The sequence below is a fragment of the Conger conger genome, chromosome 3 (genome assembly GCF_963514075.1).
Source record: "Conger conger chromosome 3, fConCon1.1, whole genome shotgun sequence".
In the NCBI taxonomy this organism is placed as follows: domain Eukaryota; kingdom Metazoa; phylum Chordata; class Actinopteri; order Anguilliformes; family Congridae; genus Conger; species Conger conger.
Window position 1 is genome coordinate 12581047 of NC_083762.1, and position 21449 is coordinate 12602495.

The following is a 21449-nucleotide window of genomic DNA, read 5'->3' on the forward strand; positions in this document are numbered from 1 at the left end:
TTCCTTTCGGCTTTGACCAGTCTGGCCATTCTCCTCTGACGTCTCTCATTAACAAACTGCTGCTCACTGGATTTTTTTTTTTGCACCATTCTTTGCAAACTCTATAGAGATTAGAAGATCAGCAGTTTCTGAGATACTCAAACCACCCTGTCTGCCACCAACAATCATTCCACGGTCAAAGTCACTTAGATCACATTTTCCCCAATTCTGATGGTTGATGTGAATATTAACTGAAGCTCCTGACCTGTATCTTCATGATTGCATGCATTGCACTGCAGCCACACAATTGGCGGATTAGACAATCGCATGAATAAATAGGTGGAATACAGTAAAAATGTTCCTAATAAAGTGCTCGGTGAGTGTAGTATTAAAGCAAATCAGTTGCTGGGGTTGAAAATATATAAGTTCTGAAAAGTAGAGATAAGCGGATTAAAATGAAACGCATACCTCCACTGTGTATGAAACGCATACACAGTGCCCGTTTAACTTCCCTGCTCTCTCCCCGATTAGGCCTCGGTCCACTGTTAGTTTAACATGCTCAGGAATGCCATGCAAAAACCATGTAGTAGTTTTCAGCACCGAGACATAAAATAAATATTCGCGATAGGATTTGGATTTGATGATTAATATGAGGGCTAAGTTTATACCGAGTTGGATAAAAGTGAAAAGAACGACGATTTCCTCTATGGGAACGTTTTGCTCTCATACTCATAATAATATATGATTGATAATATTTCAACTTCAGTTCATCACCAGCCACATTTATATAAAACAAAAGACTTGCTTCTTTTCCTTGCTGTTTCTTGACACAATAAAATGTTAGTGACAAATGTATTTGTCATTTGTACATTTGTATTAATTTAGAGAGTATAAATTCGTGTGTGTGACATGAAAGGAAAATAAAACGTAAATAGTATTTCAGGAAACATGTATAAACATGGATTAAGTACTCCCAGAATTAAAATGAACATTTTTCACAAAAATCTCACGAATTCTTGGCGAGCGAGTCAAAAAGTGACGTGCTACTGAGGCCATCTGGTGCCACACGAGTGAACAACAGAAGAGAACATTAAAAAAAGATAACTCAGGATTCATTCGCCTTCTGAAACACATATTTCTCAAAAGAGCGCAGGAAACCCACATTCTATGTGATAATGTGAATAATGCCCATATAATGTCGCTCCTAAAGAAAAACTAAATTCAAGATACAGCCTATTGGGTGTGTTCATCCATTTATTTTCCATTTTGTTTTGTTTTTGATGTAACCCCGCCTCCTCCGGCTATCACCGTGACGTATGGGGCGGAGAAAAGGCAAGGCGGAAGTGAGTCTATGAACCGCAGCAGGAGCGTTGCTAGAGTCAAGTCAGGGTTCTGTTCCTATCTTTCGTACCCCGTCCTGGTCGGGCTAAACCCAGAAAAGCAGGACAGAAGGGCCCAATTCAAGTCCTAAGCCCTAGGGCGGGACCACACAACCACACTGGATATCAAAGACGGTGTTTCAGAGCTTGCCATTGAAAGGCCTAACTTCAATTTGTGGGGTGGGGATGTTGCTAGCTAGCTAGCTGAGAGTGTCTGCCTTTTCTGCAGCTAATCTGGTAGCTGCCTACCCACAAAGAGTGAACTAACGTTAGGTAGCTAGGGCCAGTCTGTGCTGAACTCGGCAAGAGACAAATGCATCTAACGACCATCTCCACGTATTGACAGTAGCTTCAAAAAAAAGGTGAAATCTACTTTGTGTGTTTTCGTACGGTTGTTTGTGCAAACTGGCCGACGTTTGCATGATGTCGGTAGCTAGCTAGTTAGCTAACTTGGCTAATATTGTTATTAGTGTCTGTTGTCTGCTTTTTTTAAACTTCGTTTGAACATATTCGACACAAATATATACTTCTCCATATATCGATTTGTCCCAGACATTTAATACCTTAGCTGGATGACTAACTGGCTAGCTTGTGTCTTAGCTTGCAAGCTAACTAGCTAGCTACATGCTTTGAAGACAATTAATCAATTTTAACAACCTGGCAGTTCATTTATGACTGGAAGGTTCAAAATTAATTCCTAGCTCAGCTTACCGTGTTATTAAAGTAAGATGATAATTTAAACTTACTGAACAGGGCACCTTCAAGAAGTTGCGACAAAAGTGATGATCGATCAACGTTAACTTACTCTAGCCCACGTGACGTGACCGAAACGATAACATGCCTAACTACTTAGCTAGCTACCATGGATTGTTACGAATGGTATGTGCCCGGACTATAATTTCTACGTTTAATCACACAACTGTCATGTAATGTAACGAATGCAGACCGCAGGAAACCAGTATATCACACTGTGTACTCGACATCTATTATTCACTTCGTCAGTTGTTTTGTACTTAACTCTACAAAAAATATATATTTGTTTCTGTTAAACTGTAGGATTGGTTGTTCCGGTTGACATCAGAGCTGTCCCATTCCACATCCTGTGGAGGATTTGAAGGCAGTGAAGAGTCAAGCTAACGTTAACCGTTTCTTCTCCAGAGGGGAAGCTGGCGCGTGCCTGTGTGTATGCCTGAGCAGTCGGTCCGGGTGTGAGAGGGAGTGAGTTTGCTGCCTTCCCTGGCCGGATCTCTCACTGCCCTGGACATGATGGGGCCCCGCCGGAAGTCCACCAAGACGCAGAGCACAGGAGGGGGCTCGGCCGATCCCCTCAGGCAAGAGGAGCCCAAGGACTACATCAACGAGCTCTCTCACGAAGTGCTCTGCCACATATTCCGGTCAGTCCCGTACCAGCATCCCCCTCCCAAAAGAGCTCCAAGGCCCATCTAATGGTAGCCTGTGAAAGCTAGAGTGAAGCTGCAATGCTCAATTTCCAGGAGCTGCAAGTTCCTGAATGCATCAGAGTGTACAGAGCTGAGAGTCTAAAGATGGTAAAATGTACCTGTGTGATTGAGTAGTTTCAGTTCCTAATTCCTGGAAGCTTCTTTTTTCTGGATTTTGAACAGTCATTTGCAAAATACTGTAATCGTGTGGCTTCTTCTATTAAGTTGGACAACTTTTTTTGTGTCTGTCTTTGAGTCTTAGTTTTCTCTTTTGTGAACTGTCTTGACTAATTGAACTACCAGGAAAGATATCGGAGACTGCCAAGTTTTTTTTTGTTTGTTTATTTTTTTCTTGCGTTGAATTCCAATGATTAATAATGGACTGGGCTATAGCTTTATGAAGACATAAAGCTATAGGATGTATTTCTGTATTTATTTACCATATCTCTTGTAATCATCACTTCTAAATGTATGACATGGTGTAACTTTACTGACTTAGCCTATATTTACAGCGTGAACTAGGCTTAATGTTCATGGCTATGGATAACTGATACTTTATGTGGATTGTACTTGATCTGATCTGTGTTCTGTAGTCGTTCCGATGTTGCACTTATTGCACTTATTGTACGTTGCTTTGGATCAGACCTGGGTCATACGTAACTGTTTTGGATTCAGATTATTTTCTACGCTTTGCTGAGCTTGTCTGATGCCTTCCTGTGGAAGCCTCCGTGTGCTTGGCACAGGTGTGAGCGTGCGCTCTGTGCCCCTGCAGGTACCTGCCCATGCAGGACATCATGTGCATGGAGTGCCTGTCGCGGAAGCTCCGGGAGGCGGTCACGCTCTACCTGCGCGTGGTGAAGGTGGTGGACCTGTGTGCCAGCCGCTGGTGGGAGTACATGCCTTCAGGTAGGCCGGGAGCCTTTGGAGTCTACTCTAGGTAGGCCATGAGCCTTTTGATTCTATTGTAGGTAGGTAGAGAGCATTTGCATTGCAAAAAAGAAAGAAAAAAAAAGACTTTTTTTCTTGTCTCGTGAAATTCCCTTACCCCATTGGAAAATCTTGAAATGAGTCAAACTGTCTCACATCATTGGCAATATTTTTGTCTGATTTGGCAAAAATATCAATACAATTTTCAGTCTTGATATAAGACTGAAATGCTTGTTGACAAGGCCTCAAGCCTTTGAAGTCTACTGTAGGTAGGCCAGGAGCCTTTGGGGTTTACTGTAGGTAGGCCGAGAGCCATTGGAGTCTACTGTGGGTAGGCTGAGAGCCTTTGGGGTCTACTGTAGGTAGGCCACAAGCCTTTGGGGTCTACTGTAGGTAGGCTGGGAGCCTTGAGAGTTTACTCTTATGTAGACCCATAGCGTGCAGTGCTGTGTCGGGTCAAATACATAATTGTTTTGGATTCAAATTCTTTTCCGTGCTTGATTGATCTTGTCTTGTGCACTTCAGCCAACCGAGAGGACCACAATAGTGTGTTTTGAGAGTATTTCATACATTCCAATACACCAGACAAGGTCAGTAAAGTGAAGAAAAGTAATTGAATCCAAAGCAGCTATGTATTTGACCCAGGTCTGGCGTGGGGACTGCGGAGTAAGATTGCCTAGGATGTGCACGCCAGTCCATGCGCTTGAATCGATTAGCGATGTCATAGCTGTGCGCTCGACTCACAGTCACGATTAGGCATTCCAAATGAGTAAATCCTGAATGGCGTTTTTGAACGAGGTTCAGCTCTTCAGACCGAGCACGCTTTGCTGCAGCTGGTGCCGTTTTCCCGCAGGCTTCACGGACTCCAGCTTTCTCATGCTGCTGAAGAAGATGCCGGATCTGGAGCAGCTGTACGGACTGCATCCCCGCTACCTGGAGCGCCGCAGGGTGCGGGGCTACGAGGCCTTCAGCATCCCCGGGGTCCTGGAAGCCCTGCAGGCCTGCCCCAATCTGCTGGTGAGTGGCACGGAGCAGTCCATAAGTATTTGGACGGCGCTACGATTTCTGCTCTTTTGCTCCGCACTCCAGCGCGTTGGATTTGAACTTGAGCACTGCGTATGAGGTTGAAATGGGAGACGACAGAAATTGTGTACCACTGTCGGAAGTACTTACTGACCTCATTGTAGTTATTTAAATAGGTCCTCAGATCCCTAACTAACCTGAAATGTTTTCAGTGTTATATAATGTTTTGTGTTAGCTGGGTCCCCTGCACTTTTAAGGCATCAGTTATTGCCCAACTGCAATGTTAAATTAGTTAATGAAGCTTAGTGTCTCGTGATGCACAGTCATTCCTCACAGTAACTGGCAAAATGAGACGACCCCAGCATACAGTACAGTGTGGTAGCACATTGTTCTAAATTAGTTTCTAATTTTCAGTTCCAAATTGTTTTTAATGGACTTTACTTGGATTGATAATCATGAGTGATTTCTCTTGAAAAGCTTGTGATACAGACTTGCACAGGCAGATCCAGCCGGAATGGGTGAAATCCGTGCGCTGAGATCTGTGCTAAACTGATAAACCGTTCCCTCTATAGGGAGTGGAGACGTCTCACTTGGAGCTGGTGGAGGCCATCTGGAACTACATGCCTCAGGTCCACGTCCTGGGGAAGTTCCGAAACCGCAACGGTGCTTTCCCCATCCCCCCGGAAAACAAGCTCACCATTCCCGTCGCAGCCAAAATCCAGACCCTGCACCTCGTAGGTAGGAACCTGGAAGGATTGCTTTCCCATTTAATTTCTGCTTCTGCCACTCTTTAATGAACTCACAAGCAGAAGGTCATTGCTGTTCAGGAGGAGACATCTTGTATATGGTCCTAATGGCCCAATCACTCAGCGGTGGTGAGTGGTACAATGAAGCAAAGAAGCCATGACCTCACAAAAAGAAAAAAATAATTGCTTGGGGCAGGTTAAATCGGAAAACATTTTGCTACGGTTTCTGTGTTGAACGGTTTCCTCCCAACGGTGTGCAACGTTTTTGCAACATGCTTTGATATATGTTTGCTCCCGTTTGGTGTGTGTGTCGGGGGTGTAGCCCGACTCTATAATGACGTAAGCCTATGCTTTAAAGCCCGCAGAAATCCTTCTCAAATGCCGTACCATGTCAGTCAGCCCACGGTTTGCAACAGGTTGTTCAACACGCCACTGTTTCTGTTTGAATAAATATTAGCCTATTTTTTATGGGGGTGAGCGTGGCCCTGTTCTTCCTGCTTTTATTGTTTGTGGACAGCAGCACAAAAGCTGCCTTTTTTGTGAGCCTTTCTGAAGGGAGTGCTGAGACTAGTCACATTTAAAATATCAGCAGGTGATTAGATTGGTAAAGGTGGGGCAATTGCTGTGCATGGAACGTGTCAAATCGTATATCTGCACTCATTAACACAGTGAAGTATTCAGTGTGGACATAAAGAAAAAAATATGCACTCAGTCGCTGTGTCTTAATCTAAAGCCTGTAACCTGCAACAGCAGGCCAGCTAGTGGAGGATGGGCTTCCCTCTACAGCCAGATTTCTTCCTGTTGAGGAGTTTTCTTTTTCTTGCCACAGTTTGAGGATTTTCTCCATCAGGGAGGGGTAGGCCTGGGTTTTGCTGAGTTTTCTTTGTTTGTTATTTTCCTGCCGCAAAGCCCGACAGTATTCTGTGTGTGCCGTACAAATAAATGTAAATGTGCCGCACAAACAAATAGATTTGATTTGAAGTTGATTCGATCTCTGCCCCCTTCCCGTCGTTCTCGTACCCAGGGGTCAACGTGCCAGAGATCCCGTGCGTGTCCATGCTCAGGCACCTCTACCTGAAGTGGGTGCGCCTGACCAAACCCCAGCCTTTTAAGGACTTCCTGTGCGTCAGCCTGCGCACCTTCGTCATGAGGAACTGCGCCGGCCCCACCAACTCGCTCAAGTACGTTCCCCTGGTGACCGGCCTGGCCTCCGCCCGCAACCTGGAGCAGCTGGAGCTGGTCAGGGTGCCCTTCCTGGGGGGGCTCATCCAGCACGTGGTGGAGGACAGCTGGAGGTCCGGTAAGCATCAGGGATGGGTCGACAGATGGATAGATAGATGGATGGATGGATGGATGGATGGATGGATGGATGGATGGAATGTTGCCTCATGGCTCAGGTGCTTGACTGGCACCCAGTGTAGCCACAATAAGATGAGTGCAGCTGTTGGGCCCTTGAGCAAGGCCCTTAACCCCACATTGCTCCAGGGGGAAATTGTCCTTGCTTAGTCTAGTCGATGTACTGTAAGTCGCTTCAGATAAAAGCATCAGCTAAATGGTGGTTGGATGATGGATGGATAGATAGAAGGATGGGAGGTCAGCTTGATAGCCAGTTTGGTGCATAGGCATGTAACTGAGAAAATATCGATGGATACATGAGCAATGGGCACATAGATGGTGAGAAATGGACAAAGGAGATCAATAGATCACATATGACCAAATCTGGCTCTCGAATTCAAAACCAGCCCTGGTTTTCTTTTCTCCTGTGTAATTAGTTGAACAATTAGTGCTACTGATTGGGCAGGGTAGAAAACCAGCGGTTCTGGGCCCTCGCGGTCAGTGATCCCTGCGATAGATACAATGGAGTGTACTCCTAAGATGATGGGGTTTCTGCTGCTGAAGTGAGAAACTCGACCAGCCGATTAACATGAATGTGGAAAATGGATGGAAACTATGCACTGAGGCAGCCTAGTGAACCGCTATTCTCTGCCATTTAGTTCAGAAAATGGAATCTAGAGAAATACTTGATCACTCATTGTTTTTATATGCCCATGCCAGGTATCAATAGATCTTAGTCTGTTCTGTTATTGTGCTACTGGTTGTGGATTGGTCTCTGTGCTCACTGTGTTCCAGGTGGATTTCGCAATTTGCACACTATCGTGTTTGGTGCCTGTAAGAATGCGCTGGAAGTTGACCTGGGCTACCTCATTATTACTGCAGCCCGCAGGTAAGGACAGAACTGGGTTTAGCTGGGCTGGGCTGGGCTGGGCTGGGTTGGGCTGGGCTGGGCAGAACTGGGTTTAGCTGGGTTGGGCTGGGCTGGGCAGAACTGGGTTTAGCTGGGCTGGGCTGGGCTGGGCATGTCTGCTGGGTCATGCTAAGAATTTCAGATATTTCTCGTAATTCCATGTTCTCACACTGGCAGTTTGGATGATGGTGCATCCCCTTTACATTGTGGACCATCTGGAATTTTGACGGACTAAATTTGACAGTTTAGTTTCTTCAGGAAGTTTGGAAGTGTTTACCAATACAGGGGTACGTGTTGGTCCCAGAACAGGCATTTCTTTCCAGGCACTGATGGCTGATTTCACTGATCTCCCTGTCTATTTGAACTTTTGTTACACTTTTTATATTTTTGGCCGTATTATGAATATGGTATGCATTAAAAAAAACAATGAAAAGTGACACTTACGTGAACGTAAAGTTAGATTGAGCTCATGTGGTATTTTGGCTGTCGGTGGTTGTTGCCTTCCAGGCTGCATGAAGTTCGAATCCAGCCTTCCCTAACCAAAGATGGCGTGTTCTCCGCACTGAAGATGGCCGAGCTGGAGTTCCCTCAGTTCGAGACTTTGCACCTTGGATATGTGGACGAGTTCCTGCTGCAGTGTGAGCGCCTACTCCCAGCCTCCTGCTCTTCTTTAAACTGAGACGATAGATGCTGTTTGCGTTACGCTCGTGGAGAACGGGTCCTTCTTTGACCAAGAGACCCTCACGTGCCAGGAGCTGCAGCATTCTGAGCCTGGGTTGTGTTTCTCCATCTGGAGTTGACACTTGATGTTTCAGCAGTGAGATGGGCCTGTAGTTGTGATTGTATCTTATGTTTGTGTGTGTGTGAAGAACATCTGGGACGGGATTGTGGGTTACGGATTATGGATTGTGGTTTACTGTGTCCCAGGTAAAATGAGCCATTCGGAGCTGGTGAAGTACGGCCTGGCAGACGTGATCGAGAATCCCGGCATCATCACGGACATCGGAATGAAAGCCGTCAATGAAGTCTTCTCCTCCATCAAGTATCTGGTCATCTATAACTGCCCCCACCTCCACAATCCTCATAACTGGATCACAGGTACACCCATCTGGGGTTTTCTGTTTTGTTTTGAGCTTAAACCACAGTGGCCGATCTTATGCCTGACTGAATGCCCTCGTCAGTTTCCCACTAGTGTGTGGCAGCATGTGGCCTTGTGGCTAAGGTACATGACTGGGACCCGGTGGTTGAAGCCCATGTAGCCACATTCAGATCCGTGCAGCTCTTGGGCCCTTGAACAAGGCCCTTAACCCTACATTGCTCCCGGGGGGGGGGGGGGATTGTCCCTTTCTTAGTCTAATCAACTGTAAGTCGCTTAGGATAAAAGCGTCGGCTAAATAACTAAGTAAATGTAATGTCTGTGCAGATCACTCGCGCTGGAGCCGGCTGGTGGACCTGACGCTGGTGCGCTGCCACGCCATCAAGCTGGAGTCCTTCAGCCAGTTCATCGAGATGCTGCCCAGCCTGGAGTTCATCTGCCTGGACCAGATGTTCCGGGAGCCGCCCAAGGTGAAGCTTCTTATGTCACGCTTTCATCACTGTCTGTAATAAATAAAGTCAGCTAAATTAGTCCGCCAGTGGTGTGAAAATGTTAATTGGCAGCCTTGCTCTCATAGGACTTGTATTGTAGTAACCATACAGTTATATTTAGGCTTTTAACGGATGCTTTTATCTTGAGTCATGTAAGATGTTTCGTGGGGACTGTGTGGTCTGTGGGGTCTGTGGTTCTGTAGTGGGGACTAGGTTGTTTGTGGGTCTGTGGTTCTGTAGTGGGTACTGGGTGGTTTGTGGGTCTGTGGTTCTGTAGTGGGTACTGAGTGGTCTGTGGTTCTGTAGTGGTAGCTGGGTGGTTTGTGGGTTCCGTGGTTCTGTAGTGGGGCCTGGCTGGTCTGTGGTTCTGTGAGTAACAGCCCTCTCCCTCAGGGCTGTGCCCGGGTGGGTCTGAGTGCTGGTACTGGGATCGGGGTCTCCTCGGCACTGGTCAGCAACCAGAACTCCAACAATGACAACGACAACAACAATAACAACAACCACCAGAACAACAACGGCAACATCCCACCACCCAACAACGACAATGCAAACGAGGCAGGCAGAGTCCCACAGCAGCAGAACAACCAGGACGGTGGGACACACTTTGTTTTTCATTTATTCATTTCTGTTAGTTAAGGTGCTGAGTGTGTATTTAATGTACTGAATTACCATGGCTCGGACATAAATATTTCTAATATAGAATGTAATGATTCATTTAAGTCCCAAGGAAAGTGATTACATTTCTTTTATGAATGTTCCCATACAAAAGTGAGAGAATTAATCTCTTGAAAACTGCTGCCTCTACAGTGGATATTAGCCCAACAAAGTGTAACTGTCATTACATGGCTCAGGCAGTAAGAGCAGTCGTCTGGCAGTCCGGGGGTTGCCAGTTCGATCCCCCGCCCGGGCTGTATCGAAGTGTCCCTGAGCAAGACACCTAACCCCCAAATGCTCCTGACGAGCTGGTCAGCACCTTGCATGGCAGCCAATCGCCGTCGGTGTGTGAGTGTGTGTATGAATGGGTGAATGAGAAACATCAATTGTACAGCGCTTTGGATAAAGGCTCTATATAAATGCCAACCATTTACCATTTCATTGAGTGTCCATAAAAAGGTCTTCATGATTCAGTTTCAGACAAATTCTTAACCTTCAGCAAGAGTTTGAACATTAATTTAAAGGAATGGAGAACCATGGGATTGTGAGAGGCTTCTCTGGTAGATACAGAGGTGGAGAATCCAGGTTCAGAAAGTAAAACGCCGCCCCATTACCTTTGTTCCAGTCACCTGGATTTTCTGATAAGCGCAATTCGTCAGCCACGAGGTAGAACTAATTTGTTTCATCAGCTGACCGAATTCTTGCATGGAAGAAGCATAAGGCGCTTGGTGGAACTTTCACTTTCTGACCCCTGGACCTTCCACCCTGTGCTTAGATGTGAATGAGGTGGAGGAGGTGGTGCAGGAGAACATGGAGGTGGAGCCAGTAGCTGTGGAAGAGGAGGCCCCAGGCCCCAGCCAGCCCGCCGGCTCCAAGCTGGGCCTCGATGAGGAGCAAGCAGGTGGGCAGCGCCACAGTCTCTCACACTCCTCTTCTCTCACACTCGTTCTCTCTCCCATTCCTCCTTTCTCACACTCCTCTTCTTACACTCCTCCTTTCCTGCTTGTTCTCTCACTCTCCGCTCCATTCCTCTTTTCACACTCCTCTTTTCTCACACTTAATCTCTCTCCCCTCTCTCTCCTCCTTTCTCTCACTCCTCTTCTCTCACGTTCCTTTCTAAAACTCCCCCCTCCCTCAGGCCCCAGTGGGGTCCAGTCGGCTGTGAAGAAGCAGCCGGTCGTGGTGTCGGACTCTGATAGCGAGGAGGAGGAGCCTGACAGGCCCGTGGGCGGGGCCCAGCGTGGACCGGCCTATCAGGAGCCCAGAGAGAAGGTGTCCCAGCCAGAGGAGCCTGGTCGACAGAGCAGTGAGTCCCAAAACCTGCCCATCCCCCCTGAGCCTCCACATTCTGCCAATGCCGCTGCCTATCGGCCAACCCCCAGCCTTCATGCTCTGCCATTTCTGTGTGGGTTGACAAAAGACATGCCTGTCAAGTTCGGTCTGCTCTACTGGAGTTGGTCACCGGGTGCTGCACTGTGGATGGCAACTGCTCTTAAGTAACTAGGATGGGACAAATGCAGAGGAGAAATTACCCCCACAAGGTTCAATAAAGTATCTTTTGGTAAAACATAATTGCACCCTTACAGTTCCTGTTGCATGTGAAACAGTACTGTGGAAATGTTACACACTAGCTGGGACGTCCACACACTTGGGGAACCATTAGAGAGTTATCGCTGCACTGTGACGTCACTTCCTGCCTGTGCCCCTCCCCCAGGTAAAGGGAAGACGCCCCTGCGGAGGAGAGGCCCCCCGCCCCACGAGCGCAGCTGTGAGAAGGGTTGCCAGGTGACCAGCGAGCAGATCAAAGCCGACATGAAGGCGGCGACGGAGACCCCGGACCGGGGCTGCGCCACGGGGGGCTGCGTGTGCTCCATCCGCTGGCGCGAGGACTCGGCCAATCAGGAGGAGGGGGCGGGGGCTGCGGGGGGAGGGGCCGGCGAGGGGACGGTCAGGACTCGCTGCACCTGCAGCCGGGCTCGTCCCAGCCCGGAGGGGCGGACTCGAGGCGGGGCGCCGGGGGGCGGGGGGGACGGGGCAGACGGGGGCGGAGCCGCCGCCGGGGAGGGGGCGCGGCCCAGGGAGGCGGGGGGCTCGGAGACCCCGCCCAGGACGCGGGGCGTGTCGGAGCAGCACGCGCCTCACGACCGGCCGCTCAGGGAGGGGTTTCCACGACGACCCGTCACCCGCGCGCGGAGCAGGCTGTCCAGTGTGCCCCTGGTCTCCGAATCAGGTGGGGCATCCCAGAGTGCACCTCTCCCCTCTTCATCGTGCTTTCCTCACCTTTCCAGGAACTCAAATCACTGTACAGTAATGAGGGGGCGACTCGCCTCAACTGCCACTGACCTGTAGCAAACCTGGGTCAAATGCGGAATGGTTCTGGGTTCAAATACTTCTCTGTGCTCGATTGGTCTTGCCTGGTGCAATTGAGCCATCCAGAATGTGGGGTTTGCACTTTTTGAGAGTATTTTATAGGTTCCGATATGCAAGACAAGCTCGATAAGGCATAGAAAAGTATTTGAATCCAAAACTATTACGTATTTGACCCAGGTCTGATGTGCAGCATGCACCCGGGTGTTGTACAGCGGCCATTTTGTGCCAAACGCTCACCAGGGGAGGTTATCGCTGTAGTTCTGCTCCCTGTCAGTCACACTGAGACCTGGGAGCTACAGGGGTTACTCTGCCGTTTCTACAGCTCTGACACGTTGAGCTTCAGAGCTCTTATCAGTCCACGTTCATCACTTCACAATGACTTCATAAAAACTGGAATTACACCCAGATTTGCAACTCATTACATTAAATGACACCACCCATGTTTATGAATGACAAATACAGTTTCTAGGCCTGTTTGCATTTGCATCTGGGCCTAACTCATTTTTAACACAAATTTCACCTCCAGTAGAACCCTGTAATTCTCACGTCACCTTAGCTCTTTCAGTCTGATTAAAGGTCGTGCCCCTCTGTGATATTTTCGAAGATAACGATTTCCGTATTTGAGGAACATTTCAGTGAAAGCTAAACTAGAGCGATTAAGTACCTGCGTTTTGTAAAAAGTACACGCTGACAGAATGGGACTTGATGTTCTGCCAGTGTGAGAGCAGGCTTGGGCTGAAGTTAATGGTATGCGTGGTGCTGCAGACTCCAGCCCTCATTCTAGTTTGTACGCTGGGGGTACGCTGGGGGTACAGGGCGCTGTTGATTTAGTCTGTAAGCCCGGTCCGTGGACTGTGGTGCCAACAGGATCTGATTATGTAAACTGGGCCGGCCTCTTCCCTTTTGAAATTTCTTATCAGATTCTCAAAGTTGATCACAGAGATGGCTGAATATGCAAAGCTATCTTTCATGCAAATAATATTAAATAAGCATTTATAATAACCAATAGACTTTGTGTTTGCCCCTGCGCTGGTGTGGGTGGTGATTATGTTCGATTCATTAATGCATTACACAAGCGTTCGGACTGGGGAGCGAGAGAGAGCTCGCCAGGGCGATTAATTCAGACTTTTAGCGTTTGTTTTCTTTGGGAGTGAGGCTCGTACAGTGTAATGGATTCCACATTGAGCAGCGGAATGGCTGTGATTGAGATTAAGGGAGCTGGATGCTCGCGGCTGCAGGCTCCGTGGGCTGACGTAGTCCCCCTGAACTCAAACACCGTCTTTTCTCACGCAGAGCTGTCCAAACCAAAGCCCCGCATCGCCGTCAAGAGGAAGCGCATGGCAGACAAGTCCACCAGCACCAGTGACCCGGTCACTGAGGACGACCACGTGCAGGTCAGCCCCTCCACTCCCCCCACCTCCCCTCCACTCCCCCCACCTCCCCTCCACACCTCCCCTCCAAACCCCCACCTCCCCTTCACAACACCACCTCCCCTCCACTCCCCCCACCTCCCCTCCACACCTCCCCTCCAAACCCCCACCTCCCCTTCACAACACCACCTCCCCTCCACTCCCCCCACCTCCCCTCCTCACCTCCCCTCCACACACCCCACCTCCACTCCACACCTCCCCTCCACACCCCCACCTCCCCTCCACAACCCCACCTCCCCTCCACACCTCCCTTCCACACCCCCACCTCCACTCCATACCTCCACTTCCCCTCCATACCTCCACCTCCCCTCCACACCCCCACCTCCCCTCCCCTCCACACCCCCACCTCCCCTCCACTCCCCCCACCTCCCCTCCCCTCCACACCCCCACCTCCCCTCCACTCCCCCCACCTCCCCTCCACACCACACCTCCCCTCCACACCCCCACCTCCCCTCCACACCACACCCCCACCTCCTCTCCACACCCCCCACCTCCACTCCACACCACACCCCCACCTTCCCTCCACACCACTCCCCCACCTCCCCTCCACACCACACCCCCCACCTCCCCTCCACACCACACCCCCCACCTCCCCTCCACACCCCCACCTCCCCTCCACTCCCCCACCTCCCCTCCACACCACACCCCCCACCTCCCCTCCACTCCCACACCTCCCCTCCACACCACACCCCCCACCTCTCCTCCACTCCCCCACCTCCCCTCCACTCCCCCACCTCCTCTCCACACCACACCCCCACCTCCCCTCCGCACCACACCCCCCATCTCCCCTCCACTCCCCCCACCTCCCCTCCACCCCCACCTCCCCTCCTCCCCCACCTCGTTTCTTGGCATTTTTCAAAAAAAAAAAAAAAAATCTTTTTATTCTTAAAAAAAAAAAAAATCTTTTTATTCTTTTGTGTTCTAGAACCCCACTGCTTTCCATAGCCAGCAGTGGTTGTGACATCAGCATTAGAATGTTCAGTTAAAAACATTCTAATCACATATTCTCTGACCTCACACCTTAAAGGCAGTGGTGCCCAATCATGTGAGGGCCTGCGTGTACTTTGACCCCTCCGTGGCACACGATTGGGCAGCACGGCCTTAAAGGGTTGATGGCAGTCGTTGGGCCTCTCTCTGCAGACAGCACTAGGGGCAAGGTGGCTCAGTGAAATTGAGAAAACTATAAAAACCACATGGTTTTGTGGTGTTGCAGGTGCTGACGCTGAAATCCAAAAACCTGGTGGGAATCACGCTCACTAACTGCGGGATCACAGACCTGGTGCTGAAAGACTGCCCCAAAATGATGTTTGTTCACGGTAGGGGTCCGTCCTCGATGCGGTGTGCCCCGTCTCTGCCCCCCCGGGGCCTGGACGTCCGAAACGATGCAGAGGGCCTCTCAACCTCCAGCTGCTCCGCACCTGGGACCGGGAGAATTCCACCCAGACTGATTATGTGATGAAGGCCTGATTTGAACCAGAGCAGAAATGTGTGCATGTCCAGCCAACCGTTGCGAGCACGTGCCTCGTTAAAGGAAAACGCAGACGGCCCCGGGTCATTCCATCTCAAGCCAGACTCGAGTTGTGTGGCTCAGACTCCGCAAAAACATATCGGCCTTTCAGTATTTTCTGAGAAATCGGGATGTGAAATTATTACCACCAAAGACGACGGCCATTTTGGACACAAACTGGACCATCATATCAAACGCTGCTTTGAATCCGGAGCCAGTGGTGTGAGATTTATTCATACGGCCGGTTAAGGAATGTGCAGAGAAATGTTGGACCGGCTTTGAGTCCGTGAACACGGTCTGGTTTGCGATGGAGTGTCCCTCTCCCTCAGGGGTGCCCAGGTTTATATAGAGAGGGCCGGTAGGAGTGCAGGATTTCTGTTTTGGCCCTGCGTTAAGACCCATGATCTTTCCAGGTCTTTTTATTGAAGACCACAAATAAGTTGTGGTGCTGGGCTAACACAAAAACCACACCGGCCCTTTGCAGATAAGATTTACGCCCCCCCCCCCCCCCCCCCCGGCTCTAGCAAAAATGCATCCGCACCGACATTAGCTGAGGAGGTAAGTGGGGTTGTCTGGCAGTCCCCCACCCTGGCTATATTGAGCAAGACACCTAACCCTCTACTGCTCCCGACCAGCTGGTTGTTGCCTTGCATGGCAGCCTTGTTATTGTATCGGTGCAAGTGTGTTTTACCGTTTACTCCACCTCTCTCCCGTTACCGTAGCGACGCGCTGCAGGGTCCTGAAGCACCTGAAGGTGGAGAGCGCCCCCATCGTGAACCGCTTCGACTACGCCCAGTGCAAGAAGCTGGACATGGAGCAGGTGCTGGACCAGATCCTGCGCATGCCCCCCGAGAGGAACCGCATCATCTACATGCGCCCCATGCAGCAGGTCAGTATCCCGGCAACCAGCGGCGGAGGAACCGCATCATCTACATGCGCCCCATGCAGCAGGTCGGTATCCCGGCAACCAGCGGCAGAGGAAATGCATCATCTACATGCGCCCCATGCAGCTGCTCAGTATCCCAGCAACCTGCCTGTGCTCAGACTTGCAGAAGATATGCATATGCAAGATATGCATTGATCTTGTCTGGTGCACTTTTTGAGAGCATTTAATAGGTTCCAATACACCAGACGAGCTCAGTAAAGTGTATAAAATATTTTAGCTCTGTGGATCGGGTCTGTGAATACTGCTGGCCCTGTTTCTTTAGTTTGTATTCCTGTCAAAATCTTTGTTGACATATTTAGCGGTGTGTTTTTGAACTCTACTCTACTCTACCTTGAACAGACAGTTGCGAAAGTCAAACAAACCACTAGGTGGCAGTTTATCCCTGGCTAACACCTTGTTCACCCCTACACTGGAGTACAGAGGTGGCTGAATGCGTAATACAGCTCTGCTGCAGTCCCAGTGTTAAAACAGCCCCGCCCTGCAGGTGGACTCGCTGGCCCTGGAGAGGAAGCTGTTCTGCGGACCGTACCCCTACCACATCGGCATCATCCACGAGTTCAGCAACCCCCCCAACGTCAGGAACAAGGTGCGCGTCCGCAGCTGGATGGACACCATCGCCAACATCAGCCAGTGAGTGACATCACTTCCTCTTCCTGCGCGTTTATCTCTTCTCCCTTCCTGGCTCTGGTCCCTCTTGATGTGTGGGTTTCGACGTTATGTCTGTCTAATGGAATGTGTGTAGAGTGCTACCGCACTGGGTGATCTAAACCAGTGGTAACCATCCCTGTTCCTGGAGATTCTTCACTCCAACCCTAACAACACACACCTCATTCAACGGCTAGAGATCTTGTTGAACTACTTAATAGTGGATTCAGGTGTGCCAAAACCTACAGGATGGTAGATCTCCAGGAACTGGGTTGGTTATCACTGATCTAGACTGTAGCTCCTCATTGTACCTACAAGTCCTACAAGTCCTACAAGTACCTACAAGAAGGAGTCCTTCCCTCAAGCTCCTCTTAAATGTGAAATCATGCATCAGATTAAAAGGCAAATAGAACTTGGTGTACTGAAAAAAAGAGGGATGTAATTGGAGATGCTGTGAAGATCTGCCATGTGTATGGTAACCTCAAGGTACATACTGGTGTCTTTGCAGATTTTGGAACAGGATGTGCTATTTGTAAAAAAAAAAAAAAAAAAAAAAAAAAAAAAAAAAAGAGACTCTGCTCCTGTAAGATTGAAGCTCATTTTTCTGTAGGTCATCACTTTCTCCAGTAGATGGCAGTGTTTCTCACCTGTGTTTCCACCGAGCTGTAAATATCAGTCACCTGCAGATGGCGGTGTTTTCCTGCTAATCGTGCTGAAGATGGCACATCAGAGATGGTTATAGTTTACACTGAGGGGGTATCACTGAGAGGTCTATCGCTCGTTCAGGCTCAGAATGCTCAACAACTTCCTTCCTCTAGTGGGAATCCCTCGGAGAGGATATTAACAGGCTCTTTTATTTCCCACAATCCTCAGGGAACTCATCAAGTACGAGTTTTTTCCCGAGGCGACCCGGACGGAGGAGGATGTGAGAAAGTACAGCAGCTACCCGTGGGGCCGGGACATCTACACCTTGGAGGGTAAGGACCCGCACACCTCCGGGTCACGCCCCAAAATATGCACAGAGAGACTCCTCCTGTTTTTGAAAATCATGTTCCATAGCCAGTGCTTGGGGTGAATCTTTCATTTCCCTCTCCTCCTTTTCAAAGTAGTTTCAGGCAATTAAGACCCAGCAGCCTTTCATCCCCGTCTCTATTCCTCCTTCCTTTCATCCTTCAATGGGGCTGAAACATCAGTGTTTTAAATAAGGATGGAGTACATCCATTACGATCATTTTAACTGGGAGCAAGAGCAATATTTATTCATGTTTATACTTTATAGCTGAGCTCACTGACTTTCTCCTTTCCCTCTCTCCCTCCGTGTCCCCCTCCCTCCTTCTCATCCCTCGCTCTATCCCTCCCTCTCATCCCTCCCTCTCATCCCTCTCTCTGGCTCTCCCTCCTTCTCATCCCTCGCTCTCTCTCCCTCTCATCCCTCCCTCATCCCTCGCTCCATCCCTCCCTCTCATCCCTCGCTCTATCCCTCCTTCTCATCCCTCGCTCTATCCCTCCCTCTCATCCCTCCCTCTCATCCCTCTCTCTGGCTCTCCCTCCTTCTCATCCCTCGCTCTCTCTCCCTCTCATCCCTCCCTCATCCCTCGCTCCATCCCTCCCTCATCCCTCGCTCCATCCCTCCCTCTCATCCCTCGCTCCATCCCTCCCTCTCATCCCTCGCTCTCATCCCTCCCTCTGTCTCTCCCTCCCTCTCATCCCTCGCTCTGTCTCTCCCTCTCATCCCTCCCTCTCATCCCTCGCTCCATCCCTCCCTCTCATCCCTCGCTCCATCCCTCCCTCTCATCCCTCGCTCCATCCCTCCCTCTCACCCCTCCCTCTCATCCCTCGGTCTCTCCCTCCCTCTCATCCCTCGCTTTATCCCTCTCATCCCTCGCTCCCTCTCATCCCTCCCTCTCTCCTCTCCCAGGCGTGGTTGACGGCGCGCCGTACTCCATGATCACAGACTTCCCGTGGCTGCGCACGCTGCGCACGGCCGAGCCCAACAGCTACGCGCGCTACGACTTCGAGGACGACGAGAGCAGTGAGTGCCTGGGACACGGGAGCCGTGTGCACACGCGTGTGCGCACAGCCACGTACACACGCGTGTGCGCTCAGCCACGTACACACGCGTGTGCGCTCAGCCACGTACACACGCGTGTGCGCTCAGCCACGTACACACGCGTGTGCGCACAGCCACGTACACACGCGTGTGCGCACAGGCCACGTACACGTGCGTGTGCGCGCACACGTACTGGCACAGCCAGTGAACTTATGAAATTAATGTCCGGCGTGTTTCCACTTAACCAGAGTACTATATTTCCATCCAGATAATTTTACTGTGATGTGATGAATTTGCCAGTTGTGTACGCTCAAGCTGAAGTTTCCACCGAGGCGCATTAGTGTTCTTGGGAAAAGTGTCCATTGCTTTGATCAGTGTTTTTTAGCCAGCTGTTTGCTGCGCTTGGCTTGCTTATCGAAACATCAAAGTGAATGTGTTATCCAGCTATGAGCTCTAGTTAGCAAATTTCTTCCAAGGAAATATAGGAACCCCTTTAGCTCGCAATGTCGAACTACAAAGAAGTCACTTTGCCCCAGAATACTGGTGTGCTTCAGCGGAAACTTCTGCTTGCACGGACACAGAGTTCCGGCGGTGGAAGAAATGCTTCCTGATTAAAATGTGCCTTTCTGAGCTGCTTTTTATTAAATAAGACAAACATTTCCAACGAGCCGAGACTCATTCCAAGATCTGCCATTGGGGTAAGAAGATTTCATTTGTCATGCAAACAATACTTAAAACCAGCTAATATGTTTTTCTTGAGATAAAATGTTTAGTCTCATTATAAGACCAAAGCACTTAGGATAGACTTTTTGCAGTTGCTCTGCCAACAGCTAGGTAAAAGCACAAACTGCACTGGCAGCCTGACTCCACAATGTTAGGACATGCGCACTGCCTTTTATAATGCCAGAGGTGAAGCTTTCTGGGTTTTCTGAGGGTGTAAAAGAAACACTGTGCCCCATAAATCAAAAACAAAACCAACTACCTGCGTGTAAAATGGCTGCCGTGCCGGCTCTGTCCTCCTACGATCTTTCCCCACTACTGAGGGAATACCGGGGTTTAAATGTGTAGCTCATACTCTCAGAAACCCTGTTCGCCAAGGTCCTGTGACCCGTGTTAGCTTTGATATTTGAGTACTGTTTAAGCGTTTGCAGCTTTTGTGCCTCCATAGAAAAAAAAAAAAAAAGAAAAAAAATCAATCGACCAACTTTTTTCCATTACAAAGGCTGCCCCAGCCTCCATTTTGTGTGTTCATTGACCTTTCAGCACCTTGTCTGGGTTTTTAACCCCCCTGCTTCTCTCTGATAAGACCTGGCGCAGTACAGAGAACGGAAAGCTAGCCTCAGACCTCAAACAAGTGAACCAGTCACAAAAATGGTCTCAAGTGCAGTAAGATCTGTCCTGTTGGGAAACTTTAGTTTTAGTCTCTTTTAGTCTTTAGTTTTAAAAAGTCTCTTTGGTCCTTCTCACTTCTTACCCAGCAACATTTCTTAAGTTTACCATTTAGGAATTCTCCTCTAACCTCTCTCATTAACAAGGCATTGCCACTCACTGGATGTTTTCTGTTTTTTGCACTATTCTCTGTAAACTCAAGATGAAAATCCCAGGAGGACCATCCCATCTGTCACCAACAGTCATTCCATGGTCAAAGTCCCTTAGATCATATTTCTCCCCCATTCTGATATAACAGCAACTGAACCTGTTGACCACATGGGCATGAGTATATATCTAGCTGTAAAAGTGAAATACTATGTAAAAATCTAAACATTATGTAATCTATGTGTCTGCGTGGGATTTCTCCCGGTACTCCGGTTTCCACCCACAGTCCAAAGACAAGCAGGTTAGGGACTACAGATGAAAATGCACATTTACATTGACGTGGAAACTGAAAATGCTGATTGATGTTCACTGTCGCTAGTGAATAAATAAATAAATAAGTAAGTAATGAACGCGGCCTTCGTTAACCCCCGCAGCGACCATCTACGCCCCCCGGAGGAAGGGCCAGCTGTCGGCGGACATCTGCATGGAGACGATCGGGGAGGAGATCTCGGAGCGGAGGCAGACGAGGCGCGGCGTGTTCCAGCGCGTGGTGGCCATCTTCATACACTACTGTGACGTGCGCGGCGATCCTGTGGAGGACGACTACGTCTAGCGCCCCCCGCAGGCCCGGAGGGGGAGGGCAGGGGCGGTGCCGCGGGGGTGGGGGTGGGTGGGTCCTCAACCCTCACCGAGCTGCACCCCCGGCTCCGCCCACCACGACTGTTGCCGGGGAGACGCGAGTGTGTGACGTAAGGGGGCGACAGAGGCAGATCGAGTGGCCTTGATTTTGTGTTAGCGTTACCGTATCTGGGGGGGAAAAAGACTGCCCTCTGTATACATTCAACAGCCATTGTTATAGGTTCTTTTTTTCCCCCCCCTTTTATTTTTGTGAGTGTGGATTTACATCTATGGCTGATGGCTGTGGGGGGGGGGGGGGGGGGGTTCCCTTGACGATGATAATGAATTATTTTTGCTGTCTTACCTGGC

At 49.5% G+C, this 21449-nt stretch overlaps 1 protein-coding gene across 1 annotated transcript; it reads left to right on the top strand.

Annotated features, from left to right (window-relative positions):
* The first annotated feature begins 1310 nt into the window (after positions 1–1310).
* On the top strand, positions 1311–21112 carry fbxo38 (F-box protein 38). Its single transcript, XM_061235948.1, has 21 exons — positions 1311–1720; positions 2517–2752; positions 3570–3703; positions 4578–4741; positions 5320–5485; positions 6518–6793; positions 7624–7717; positions 8246–8376; positions 8666–8836; positions 9162–9304; positions 9719–9917; positions 10755–10880; positions 11118–11285; positions 11694–12209; positions 13643–13743; positions 14993–15095; positions 16009–16175; positions 16717–16862; positions 17751–17854; positions 18795–18908; positions 20897–21112. Exons 2-21 carry the CDS (start codon positions 2622–2624, stop codon positions 21073–21075), a joined length of 3333 nt encoding a protein of 1110 aa, XP_061091932.1. The 5' UTR covers positions 1311–1720; positions 2517–2621; the 3' UTR covers positions 21076–21112.
* Positions 21113–21449: the final 337 nt, after the last annotated feature.